The sequence below is a fragment of the Scomber japonicus genome, chromosome 1 (genome assembly GCF_027409825.1).
Source record: "Scomber japonicus isolate fScoJap1 chromosome 1, fScoJap1.pri, whole genome shotgun sequence".
NCBI classification, from domain to species: domain Eukaryota; kingdom Metazoa; phylum Chordata; class Actinopteri; order Scombriformes; family Scombridae; genus Scomber; species Scomber japonicus.
This window is the reverse complement of record NC_070578.1, coordinates 8,217,373-8,230,731: the sequence shown is the minus strand read 5'-3', so window position 1 is coordinate 8,230,731 and position 13,359 is coordinate 8,217,373. Positions and strand designations below refer to the sequence as shown.

The 13,359-nt window shown below is 38.5% G+C and overlaps 2 protein-coding genes across 2 annotated transcripts; one reads left to right on the top strand and one right to left on the bottom strand.

The window, feature by feature from the left end:
- Window positions 1-473: 473 nt before the first annotated feature.
- Window positions 474-3,821, bottom strand: phospho2 (phosphatase, orphan 2). Its single transcript, XM_053318931.1, has 4 exons — window positions 3,795-3,821; window positions 3,461-3,532; window positions 2,247-2,341; window positions 474-2,088 (listed from the first exon to the last, which is right to left on the bottom strand). Exons 2-4 carry the CDS (start codon window positions 3,529-3,531, stop codon window positions 1,523-1,525), a joined length of 732 nt encoding a protein of 243 aa, XP_053174906.1. The 5' UTR covers window position 3,532; window positions 3,795-3,821; the 3' UTR covers window positions 474-1,522.
- Window positions 3,822-5,311: 1,490 nt separating this feature from the next.
- LOC128356086 (synapse-associated protein 1-like) lies at window positions 5,312-12,112 on the top strand. The gene is made up of 9 exons (XM_053316527.1): window positions 5,312-5,629; window positions 7,291-7,409; window positions 7,655-7,721; window positions 9,314-9,387; window positions 9,505-9,644; window positions 9,762-9,910; window positions 10,885-10,934; window positions 11,055-11,211; window positions 11,331-12,112. Exons 1-9 carry the CDS (start codon window positions 5,428-5,430, stop codon window positions 11,459-11,461), a joined length of 1,089 nt encoding a protein of 362 aa, XP_053172502.1. The 5' UTR covers window positions 5,312-5,427; the 3' UTR covers window positions 11,462-12,112.
- The last annotated feature ends 1,247 nt before the right edge of the window (window positions 12,113-13,359 follow it).

Sequence of the window (13,359 nt, the reverse complement as noted above, 5' to 3'; positions counted from 1 at the left end):
GACAAAAAATAAATACATTCTAAGAATATAGAGGCCTCAAGTTCTCATAAGGAAGGAAAAAAATTGTAGAAATCCCTGTGAATGGATTAATAAAGGAAAAGATTGGAAAAACTTGGGTTCATGGGTTGAACCTAGTGACTTCAGCCCTGCTGGTGGCAAACTACAAGGAGGGTAAAATATGTTACATGACAAAAGATCAATATGTAAAGTGTGGAGCTAATAAAGACAAAATCAAACAGGTAATGTGCCATTTTGACATGTCACCGTAGGAAAAGCACAGATATAAATAATACAATTAAAAATGGCTGAATTCCATTTAGCTGCTTCATTTTCATTCACACTGTCATGACTTACTATTACACTGTTACACACATCGTTAATTTCAGGAGCACCTGTGTTTTACTTCAAAAAAAGACAACAGCAATTCAATATATACTAGTAAACTAGTGGTGAGGTTGAGATTACAACAAACGTGTAGGAGAACCTACAGTGGTTGCAAAACACACAAAAAAGGCTAAAGGCCCTTTCAAGAGCAAGTGTTTGGTTTGTCCGTTCTGGGCTATTCTAGAAACAAGACAGTGCAACATGGCGGGCTCCATGGAGGAGGATCTGGCCCCTATTTAGATATAACAAAAACACAACAAGTCTTATTTTCAGGTTATTATACACAAATTAAAACATACTTATGAATATTATATTCAATTTCTGCCAAATCCATTCTGCTAGATGCCACTAATTTCTAACACCGCACCATAAAATAAGATGATGAAGTGTGCTCACTTTGTAGTGTTTTTTTGAAAAATGAAAAATAACTGGTGCCAAACCACTAATTTTACTTTCATACTTTTAAACTACATTTTTCTTTCTCAGGTCTATCCCTTTCCACAGGCAATGTCATAGCATTTTAAAAATCCATGTTCCACTTTTTAGCTCACTAATTAACTAATGTCTTAATTGTATTGTTTGTTCATTTATTTACTGATATATTGTGTTAAGCAGCGGATCTTTCCCAAAATGTTGCACTATTCTTTGAATGCCCTACAAGCCTGCTATATACTGTTACTTTTATAATAAACTATCCCTTAAAGCAACTGAATACTACACAAAATAAATATTTAGTTGAATTATGATCCAGTGTCCAAACATAAACTGCACATATAAACATTGTTTTTTTGGTTTATCTGTTCTCTAATTGGGCTTGGCGGTCTCCATTCCTTTTCTCTACCTCTAAATTAAGACAAAACCTTGATTATAGTGTATGTAAACCTTGTTTGAGGGGATTTTTACTGTTTACATAGGTGAAGATAAAATTTCCTGCAGACAAATGGCCCATTTTCAAGGATTTGTATATCAAAATTGTGCTTAAAAATGCTAAATACTTTCTTGATAATACACATATTTTTAAAACAATCAAAGGAGGCATCATGTGCCCGCTACAATGCAGGATTAATATTTTACATAAGAGAAATATTCAAGTTACAACTTTGACATTCATCAAGTGTTGTCCTCCATTGAGGCTGGGCTACGACTGCATACTCGCTTTCAGCTCCTCCAGGATTTCTGTGCCACTGCTCCAGGCAATGACTCTCGCTCTCAAAGAAACGCTATCTTGTTGACCCTTGAGTTGGGCCAGCATTTTCTCCAGGGTGTACCCCTTCCTCGGCATCACAACATCATGCCCTCTCAGACAGGAAGTCGGGCAGAGATCATTCCCACCGTCCCCCACATAGAATACCCGACCATACTCCACACCCTGATCAGATTGCTCTGACAGGTACAACTCCAGGACTTTTTTCTTGCAGAGGTTGACAGGGCATCGCTTGCAGTCATGAGAGTGGTAGCACTGTACCTCCATGTACCCGAGATCATTGAATTTAGCTGGGTTGGTGAACACTTGGTCAAAGGCCGCTTGGAGTCCTGCTGCTTGGAGGATCCAGTCTATGAACATGGTGTTAGCATCAGAGACAACTATGCAGTCAATGGTGCTTTTATTCTCCGATATGAATGTCAGCAGGTCTCTCATTCCATCTGTGAAGGGGATGGTCTCCATGACACTGCGGACACTGTCAGGACTGACTTCCTGTTCTCCTGGAGGGACAGATGGAAAAAAGGTCAGGGGACGTTAGTAAATACAATTTTAATGTAGCAAATGGCATGGTCAGAGTAACCTGTGAAACATGTCTCTTATATTTCGTCCAACCTTTTTCATGCATAAATGACATAGGAAAATCACTCAGAACTCTCACCTATGTAGTTCATGACTCTTCCCATGAACTCAGTCCAGTGGCCTTTTTTGTAGGAATTCTTCAAAACATCAGGAAGAGTCTGACTTGGAAGACATCTGGAAAGACAGGAAACGAAAAGATCCACTATGGTGAAAAATTTACCCTATTGACAAATCATTTTGCAACAGTTCTTTCAGAGGCTGAAGCAGGCTCAGCTAGCAACCATGTCATGGTAGGTTCATGGGAAGGGGGGCTCTAATAAAGGAGGCTCCGAAATTAGGCTAATGTTTGGCAAGAGAAAAACAGGCATGGCCATTTTCAAAGGGGTCCCTTGACCTCTCACCTCAAGATATTATAATGGAATATAATGGATGTGTTCTATGGGTACCCATGAGTCTCCCCTTTACAGACATGCCCACCTCATGCTTATCCCATGCAGTTTTTCTTACCAAAAACCATACAGATTTTTGCAAGCAGTATAAATATATAATTTCATTCTAAAAATTATATATTTTAATATTTCTGCATAGTGGAATCCCTGAACTGTCTTGGAATTTAATCAATTGGGGCTGACTAGAAAGCTGAGACCCTTCATCCCCTTAATAAACTGTAGTGATAACTTTTTTGAAACTTAACCTAACATATACAATGACCTATTGTGACCTCTAGGACAATCCCAGTCTGATGAAACAAAATAGAAAACCAAGGGCATTTAGAGGATGTATGGTTTCCTAGGTATACTGACAAGAATGCAATTCTTATAGAAATCTCCAAATGTGAATGGTTTTTGATACCAAATCACAGCATGAATTTTTCTTTGGTTTTCCTCAAGGTCTATTTTGGAGGGATTTTTGACCATTTTTATCAGTACTGGTCAAAAATGGTTTTGCACCAAATCCAACAAACAGTACCAACCCAAAAAAATGCTGCAACAACTTATTTGCACATGAGAAAGGCCTTTATATACTTCCATCATCATGCTTGAAGCCATTCTAAACATTTGAATAGGCACCTATTCTAGAAATGCATGACTAGCAAAACTTGACACACAGTGCTGAGCTACATCCCTAATTAATCTTAAGGTTCCCAGCTTTCAGTTGATGTATACCACTTCTACATGGCATATACTGTTGACCTGCTGTCTCCCCCTAAACATTCCCTGTCCCCCCCAAAAAAATATGTCCATGGTAGGGAGTGGAAGATGTTAATTGACTCAAGCAGCAAACATCATTTACCTAATCACCCAAGTGTCACTGTTGTCATCCACCACAGTGTGGTCGAAATCAAACACCATCAGAGTCTTCATTCTTCAAGTGGGAAAAGAAAAACACATTAGTATCAAATGAAGCAAACATCTGAAGCAGGACTTGACTGGAATACCTGATCTAAAAAGGGAAAGTGAAACAAACTTCCTCCTTAAATAAATGTTGCTCAGTCATGCAACGAGCTGGTTTAGTAAACACAATCATCAATCATTTGCTTGCTACATTCAACCAGCCTCTTCTGTCAACAACCTCATGTACTGATTTTATCAGTCTTTTTTAAGACCTCTACGATGTTTCAACTTACTTTCTGTCCACTTGGCAGATAGAAACCTTTCTCGTCGACCTACGACCTAATCCACTCAGATTCTGCTCCAACAGCACCGATCAGCCTCAGAAGGAATGACAGGGATTACAGTGATTCCTGCACAAGACTAAAGCCCAACTTCATGAAATACAACAAGGTGACAAACTACAAACTGACTTCAGCCTGACTAAAATCCGTCAACAGTCCACCGGCTCGTTCTTCTTCCTCCTCGTCTTGTTCTTCAAGATGTGCAACAGTTCTAAGCTCATTACCTCCACCTGCTGGTTCAAGTGCCGCATTTCATAACAATTACAATACATTGCATCAGACGTTCCTATATCAATATAAACATGCTTATTGAGGAATTATTACCTTTCATGTTTTTATTTTTGAAAAACTGAGTGAGTTACTGTTGTTAATACTTTTTAAATGAATAATCAGAAATTATTGTACTTAGAAGTGTATTTTGGTGGTTTAAAAAAATCAAAACCACTTGAATATAGGCTACAAGTCAAACTAAGTGAGGGAAAGTACATTTATTCAAGTACTGGACTTAGGTAAAAATTTGAGGTACTTGTACTTTACTTCAGTATTTTGGGACTTAATTCTTCCACTTCATCCAGAGGAAAATATTGTACTTTCTACTCCACTACATTTATTTAACAGCTTTAGTTACTTTTCAGATGAAGATTTAACACAGTGGATAATATAACAAGCTTTTAAAATACAACACATTGTTGTTTCCCAAATGTTTGGCTTCTGAAGTCTTACAATAAGCAGTGTGTAGATGTCTGAGTTGTTAACAGCTCCACCAAATAGTTATTTTTCCCTAGTTAACTGTAAATAAAGTACTTACAACAGTAACAGTAGTAGTAGCTACAACAGTAACATGCTGCTCTAACACTGATCCTTCAGTATTAACAATATAATGATGTCATATATAATAATATATCAGTCAGAGGGACCAAACCATGCTCATAATACTGCAGTACTTTTACTGTTGTACTTTAACTACATCAAACCCATAATGTATGTTTACTGCAATACTTTAACTACATCAAGCTCATAATACTTATGTGCTTTTACTGCAATACTTTAACTACATCAAACCCATAATGTATGTTTACTGCAATACTTTAACTACATCAAGCTCATAATTGTATGTGCTTTCACTGCAATAGCCTACTAACTTCATCAAGCTCATAATATTTAGGTCTATGTACTTTTACTTTTATGTATTTTTCATGCAAGAGATTTACTTGTAATAAAGGCTCTGAGTACTTCTTTCACCACTGGTCACATTTCTATGTTGAAATCGGTCCTGTTTTCCCCAAATGGACCTGGCGCACACCTGAATGCATCATTACACCCTTTTTACCACCAGGTGGCAGTAATGTACATCTACCCAGGAGCAAACAGAGAAGACAACCTGTCAGTAGCTGTTATCCTCCAACAGAGGGCGGTAATGCAACACCTATGGATACCAACAGCCATAGAACTCAACAGAAGAATAAGAAACCTGTCCGTGTAGTTCCTATTAGTAGTTCCTGGTAGCACAGTCCAGAAGCACACACTGTACAGACTGTTGTTTTCCTCAGAACTGAAGCTGAACGCTCCTTTTATTTGAGCTAAAATGTTCAGAGGTCTCGGAACGTGGCTGGGTTTGGAGACCCCGACGTACACGAAGACGTGTGATGATCCGGAGCCGCTGAGCGTGGAGCAGGAAGAGAAGGTGGTGGAGGCACAAAACGAGGTAAACAAACAGCAACCAGCTGACCAGGCTGCGGAACCAGAGGCCAAGCAGGACGACTCTGAGCTGGGAAAGGGGCTGGGAGGTGAGAAACAGCTATTTTAACTATAATTATCTATTGTGTCTTAAGCTATTAATAGCGACATAGCTTTATTTAACCGCCAGCTAGGTGATCAGCAAGCTTGCCTCTCAGTGGTTCGATGCTGACCTGTCACTCATCCTGGCTGTAAAATCAAGTCCCCCTCAACTTAAAACATCTCTTTATCTTCTTGTTCCTACAGCTGAATGTTTGAGCTTCACTGTACAGAATGATGTATGCGTGCAGAGTTTGTTTTCACATGTATCTACTGAAAGTGGAAAGTTTCTCTGTGTTCATTAAACATCAGATTTTAAGGGGTGGGGCCTACGACCGGGATTTGTGACATCACTACTGGTCAGGAAGCTAGTCATGGTCCAATATTCACCTTGTACAGCTGTGATGTGGAAACCTTTCAGTGTGATTGGACAGCAGCTAAACTTCTGGAATGAAACATATTTGCATGTTTATAGATTCTGACATCCTGAATGAGAGAGAAGCAGTAGATCCTATTTTAAGGATTTAAACAAGATCATTTAACCTTTTTGTTGGGAAAAACCCATATCAGACACATTATTATTCAAAACAGAGTCTATCATACATCTTAAAACATGTCCAGAGGGCATCTTTAAAATCCCCATCATTCCATAACAAATGCTGCTGACGTGGTGTTTAATTGACATGCATAACATTTGCATGTGTTTCAGTGTTCAATACCTTTTAAAGCATCAACCAAAATAAATATCGATATCAAGTAGTATCCAAAGGTTTCCCATCAAACGATACCTGCAATCGATCCTTTCTGCTCCAAGAGCTATTTATATGGACTTGCTCACATCCAATCAACACAAGTGTTCTTTGATTTAATGTGATATGTTATTGGCCCATGTCCACAGCAATCACTCTGAATCACTCTGAGATGCAACTGAAACTACTGTTGAGAAAAGTTGTTTTTCATGGGAAGAAGAATAAATCAAGAATAAATACAAGGCGGTCCATCAACTTTTTCAACCCTCTGCCTTATCAGTATGCCTTATCATATTGGTCCACATTTGTTGGGAAGAAGTTGGGCTGTTGTCAAGTGTTTTGACCAACAAATCCAAAAAGGGAATTTTTAAAAAATGCGTTGGCATACAAAAAAAACCCATGGAGTCAATTATATCTAATATCTTCCCTTGCTCTACATTAATTTGGAAAGATGTATTGTTTGGATTTACTGAATATGACAAGAATCTCTGCTTAAAGCTCCATTTGATCCATTTGATTTGCAAATTTGTTGCAACCAAATTTTATGTTCACAAATCAAAATTAAACAAAAAGCCAAACGTTTCAGAACTGATATACCATATTAAAGAATACATTTCTTCTATATCTGAATGTATCAACAAAAAAGCTGTTAAAACTTATACATACTATGTATTTTTCTTTTATCACTGGTATGTTTGTAGACACGAGATGCTGTTAACTAGTTGTGTACTTGTTTCAATGAAGCTCGTATATATTTTTTTAAAGAATTTTTAAAAATTTAACCACGCTTACGTCTTCAGCTTTGTCACCAGTCCCAGTAACTTTGTTTAGGTGTTTGTCCTATGTTGATGTTGCAGTGCTTGTATTCCCAGTCCCACACTATGATGTTAACAATTTATTCTTCTTTCTCCTGCTTTTTTAAGACTATATCTTCAGTTTTGCCACCAGTGCCACCAAGAAGATCTCAGACTCAGTGGTAGAGACCGCTCAGACCATCAAGAAGAGTGTGGAAGAGGGGAAAATCGACGGCATCATAGACAAGGCATGTTGCTCTTTTAGCTTGTTTGACAAGTTTGGCAGCAAGTAAAAGATGAACCTGGAGTTCATATTTGCATGTCAAAGGCTTTCTGTGTTGTTGCCAAGGACGGCTATTTGCTCAGCTTATAATATCATCATCATGAAGACATCTCTCAGAACTATTGTACCCTAGACTTTTTAACCAAATGATGAACCCTTTCCTCCTTTTTTAATGCCCATGTGTTTGTATGTCTTGTGCATATTTTACAGACATTTCTAGGAGACTTCCAGAAAGAGCAAGAGAAGTTTGTCCAAGAAAAAAAGTCCAAAAGATCAGGTAGGGAACACATGACTCTTCTTTACAGTAATTGACTTACTTTAATGCATTTTTGTTCTGTTTAAGAGCCCAGCCTCCAGTAAAGTCACAAGTCACATATTATGGTTTATAATGGGAAAACACTACTGAGGAATTCAAAGAATTCTTGGTGACAAAATTGTCAAACAGTGGTTAAAGTTGGAAATATGTATTGTAATGTATTAAACAACGGTGAAACTTATTGAGAAGAAAGATCCAGCAGAAATAGACCGTATAGTAAGCAGAGTGTTGACGCAGCTTCATTGACTGGATAAAGGATTTGTAGTTGAGATGACTATTATTCCAATGATCTTTCTGTAAACATTGAAATCCATTGCAGTGGCTGTAAATCCAAGCTGATGTCAGCCTCCAGTCTCTATGATAAAGCAATAATTTATTTTACATACATTTCCCTACAGGCTGTAAATACATTCAATGGAAATGTTAACAATAATAACTTAATAAAAATTGACTGAAAAGTACACTCAACAGTACACATGCAGCCATCACACTGACTTTAAAGCACTGAAACTGGTCTTTAGTAATAGAAATGCAGGAATAATGTAACACAGTGCACCTGAAAAAAGAATATGAATATGATGAAGACCGCATGAGTCTAGTCAAATAGCATAATGCTTAATGAACATTTATACATGCACATGTGTGTAGACATGAGAGAAACTTGATGAACAAACTGAAAACCATATGGCTTATTGTTAGACAAATGAACACAACACAATGTCCCATCAAGATTCTTATTAAGGTAAGTTATTGGTCAGACCATGGCTGCATCTACCACGCGGGCTCCACAGAAATAGGACAAAAGGCGTGGCCCATTCTCTTGATGTTGATAATTGTAGTCAACATCACATTATCCAATCAGAATAAAATGAAAGGTGTTTGGGAGACATGAACTTCAGTGCCCAGGGGCCCTTGGGGTACTAATACAACCTTGGGCCAGACTATCTCATAATCCCACTAAGTTGTTTGCTAATGACATCATCCTCCATTGTTGACTATTAGCAAATGCAAATTGAGGAAAAAGCAATCACATACATTTTCTGCAAGCATAATATAGACATGTTCTGCTTTAGAATAAATATAATGTATCTCTCACTCAGGCAATTCCCAAGCACTGTTCAGACTCTGTTGTAGAGTTCAGTGTTGTTGCTGTAGAGCTGAGATGATATCATCTGTTCTTGCACCACATCTGGCAGTTATTATACTGTAAGACACTGGCAGTGACCATTGTTTTGCTGACTGATGTCTCAAATATTAAACTTTTTTCTCACATTGTAAAGTCTTTTTAAACTTGACTCTCACAGTCCAAATCATAACACCAACACCAGTTGCAGGTACTGTTGCGTCCACATGGGCAAAATGTTTCATGATATTATCAGTTCATATTACTGACAGACCAGGTAGTTTCTGTTACTATAGATCCAGGTGTGTAATAGGACAAGTGACCCTCTGAAGTCCATTTCTGACTGACGGTGTTATGCTCATGTGTGCTTGACAAAGTAAGTTTTTTGCAGCACATGACTGAAAGTATGTGTTCTGATGTTTGTGTCTAGAAGTAGCAGTGCCTCCCTGGGTTGGCTACAATGAGGAAGAGACGATCCAGCAGCAGATCCTCGCCCTGTCAGCTGTAAGCAGAAAAAGATGTTACATTAATGTGTCAACATGCTCGGGACAGCATCACTTCGTAGCGACATACATACACTTCTGAAACATAGCTCACTAATAGTATTTTGTTCAATTCTAGGACAAGAGGAACTTCTTGCGAGACCCCCCTGCTGGCGTTCAGTTCCACTTTGACATGGAGCAGATGTATCCTCTGGCTTCAGTGATGCTGGAGGAAGACCAACTCCTCAACCGCATGCGCTTCGACCTGGTCCCCAAACAGTGAGTAACCTGCCACCAACCCTGTCTGTGTGTGTGTGTGTTTGGGGTTCTTTTTCATGTGAAATCCACATCAGTATTATATTGTAACATGAATGGCAACGTGTTTGTGTTTGACAGCGTGAAGGAGGAGGTTTTCTGGAGGAACTACTTCTACCGGGTGTCTCTGATCAAGCAGTCGGCTCAGCTCACAGCATTGGCAGCGCAACAGCAGCAGGATGGCGAGGACAGAGGGGCCAGTGTTTCACCTGAGGACGTAGTGTTAACAGGTCCCAATGTTAATCCATGCTTCAACTACAGCAGGGATACTGTATAGGCTCATCTCACCTGTTACACTCAACTAAGGAGCCATCTGTTTATTACTACACATATATTTTGGACATTTATTCATTTCTTTATTTCAGCTGAGATTGAACTGATACAGTGCAGCATTATAAATACTCTTGTTCAACACTTTCCTCAAAAACTGTCACCTATTTGGATTCTTCCCAGAACAGAGCTTTTTTTGATTATGGAGATACAGTCTACACTTATGCTGCTGCTGTTACCACTCAACTATCTAACAACTATCACATTTATCACTGTGAGCTATATTTAAAGGTTGGATGGTCATCAATGACATCTCAAAGGCATAAACATACTTGTATTTTCATCCATAAGCACGTGCTATCTAAGTCTGAGATACTTCACGTCCCTATTTGACTTCAAAGCTAATAACCACAACACAAGATCACATGGCCATAAACATATTACCTCATTTAAAAACTGTGGAGAATCCATGATGATGCAGATATGAATGTTTTCAAAAGTGTAACTGCTAGACATAAGACATCTCCTACTTCACTGTGAAGTCCATTCTCAGAGTATGTACACTGGAGGCTTTAAGCAAAAGAGACTTTGGACTCAACAGTCATCTCACAACAGAGATCTCACGTGCTTCCATCTTGTATTGCTTTTTTTGTTTCTTATTAGAGAAATTGAAAGCTTGATTTGAATTCCAGAAGCAGAAAAAACCATACCATACCATAGTTTTGTGTTATGACTGGAGCTCATGTTGTATTGTCAGGGGTCATCCATAGTAAGGGAGAATCAAGGCAATGAGAAGTAAATCTTAAGTGCTTTTCGTCCATGTCTTTGTTATTCAACTCGCCTTTGCTTCTAATGTCAGATCATCTCTGATACAAAAACACCACACAGTTATTAACACAGGGAATACTAACACCACTGTTTTATATCTTTGCAGACAATGTCAGACCAAAAACGCCACCTGTTTCAATCAGCGACATAAAGAAGGTAAGAGTGCTAAAATCACAACGTCTGCATAGTTTAAAATGTTCCTAACCATCTGAATAGAACTTATGGAAGAGTAATACAGTGAGATGCCTTTTTCTGAGCTCTCTGTGTGACTTCCAGCCACCTCAGGAAGAAGAGGAGGAGATGTCAACGAGTCCCGGAGTGTCCGAGTTCGTGAGCGACGCTTTCGACTCGACGGCCATCAACCAGGAGGACCTGAGGAAAGAGATGGAGCAGCTGGTGCTGGATAAGAAGGACAGCCTGCCCTCTCCTGATGGTTGGCTTTATTAGAGTCTCTATTGATTTTTTTTTTTGTTGTAAAAGATCTGCTGTACTGCTCCGCCACGATGAGTTTACCCAGATTATAACTTCATGTTTTCCTTTCCAATACTCTAGAGGACTCAGCCGACTGGGAGAAGGAGCTGCAGCAGGAGCTCCAGGAGTACGAGGTGGTGACCGAGTCAGACAACAAAGACGACCAGTGGGATCAAGAAATCGAGAAGATGCTTCAGGCTGACGAAAGCTAGACAACCACCTGCTTGTCTGTCGGCTTTACAGGCAGTGATCTGGCCCAGAGTGGATGACGAGTGAACAGTGATGCACAAGAGGATTAACTTTACATATCCTCGACTCCAACCCCCTGACTCAGTGCCCAGTGTGTTTACTGTCTTGTAAACTTTCCCCCTGTACCTGATGAAGGTGTAGATATGGTAACAGTGAGAGTTTATTACCTCTGCTGGAAGCAGGCGTGTTAGTGAAGTGCTATTTCTAAGTTAGTTTTGCCTACCTGCTTTCCCTTAACTGTTCTCTTTTTTGGCTGGGAAGGGGAAAAGCCGCTAGAGGGCGCTCCAGTACAAGCGTCATGAATTTAATGATGGACGGGGCATGTTTTTGAAATCACAGATCTGCATTTCCACTGCTGCTCATTGGTGGACTGTACAGTAAAGGCTTATAGTATAGATATAGCACATTAAAGTCAAATGTAAAGTTCCATTTATGTAAATAAAGAGGATTCTAACACTATACTCTAATTCAAGTCGCATTTCCCTGTCATTACTTCTACCTGTCCTTTTACATTTTGTATCACATTTTCACAAACTTGTATGTGCATGTCTGCATTACAACTGACATACTGTACATTCTGTTTTTTTCTGTCTTTAATAAATATTTATCTGTTATCATGGCTGATACATATCATGTTTAAGGTGAACACAAAGGTTTCAAAACAGTTGAAAGATTTATTTGAGCAATTCTACGCAGCATAAATCCTCTTTATGTAGAAGTACTATACATCATTGTCCTGATATCTTTTGATTCAGTTTCTTAGCTGTCCATTCTTTGAGCTAAAATAAACAGTACAGTAGTTTGTACAGTCGCACACCATACAGTCTATATTTGCTTTTTATTTACTGCCAATATTACCCTCTTTGGGATTTTATTTTATTAAGTATTAAGACTTACATAGTCTAAGTGAGGTCTACAGAGTTCTACAGACTCAGTTGTATTTGAGTATAGGAGGTTAGAAGGAGATTATGCTTGTGTTGGCCTCTTTTTCTTTGTGCTTTCACAGGTGTATTTGTCTTGCTTATCGCATATCGTATCCCATGGAAACAAATGACACTAGCAAATGACCAGACTGACATTGTAGTATATTTACTCACTTGATATGATTGTACTGCTCTTTATCTCCTTCAAATACCAAATATTTAAAATGAATTTCTCAAGTACATTTGCATTTGATTAGTCTACTGATGCAATGATGTTGCATTTTTATACCACTGTTGACCATCTTTGAAAAGAAAGGCGATTATTTGTCGGTATTGTAAAATGCATAATACCTGATTAGATGATTGAACTGAACCTTTATTAAACAAGCTGTTGAGACAGGGTGTTCAGGATCAGATGCAGAGCTGCAGCCATAGAGCTTCAGTGTGGTATTCATGGTTACCTCAGGTTATGACGGTCCTTTTAAGTGAAGTACTGCTGGACAGGATAAAACTGGCAATATTTTATATTTTTTATCATCAAAAATAGAGAGACCCAATCCAGCAATGTGTTAGTCTGTCTCTCAATACCTCGAATCCAATTTTCCCTGCCTGTCTCCAGCCAATTAAAATGGCTCACAAATATATAATTTCATTTTATATTTTATACTTAATTTTTTATTGTTTCAAATACTTCTCTAAAACACTTGGGCACAGTGGTTAAAACCAGTAAATGTTACTCAAAAGTGGAGTAAATTGCGTATTTATCAGGGACTATTTTCATCCACGGAATACACAATATAATAATAAAATGTATAGTGTTACCAGATTGACCAATTTTCAACTATTTCTCCTATTTTTCAATAAGAAAAAATATTAAGTGTCACCAGACTTCATCCTTCACTGTGTGTCCTTCTCTACTCTATGTGACCTACACACTG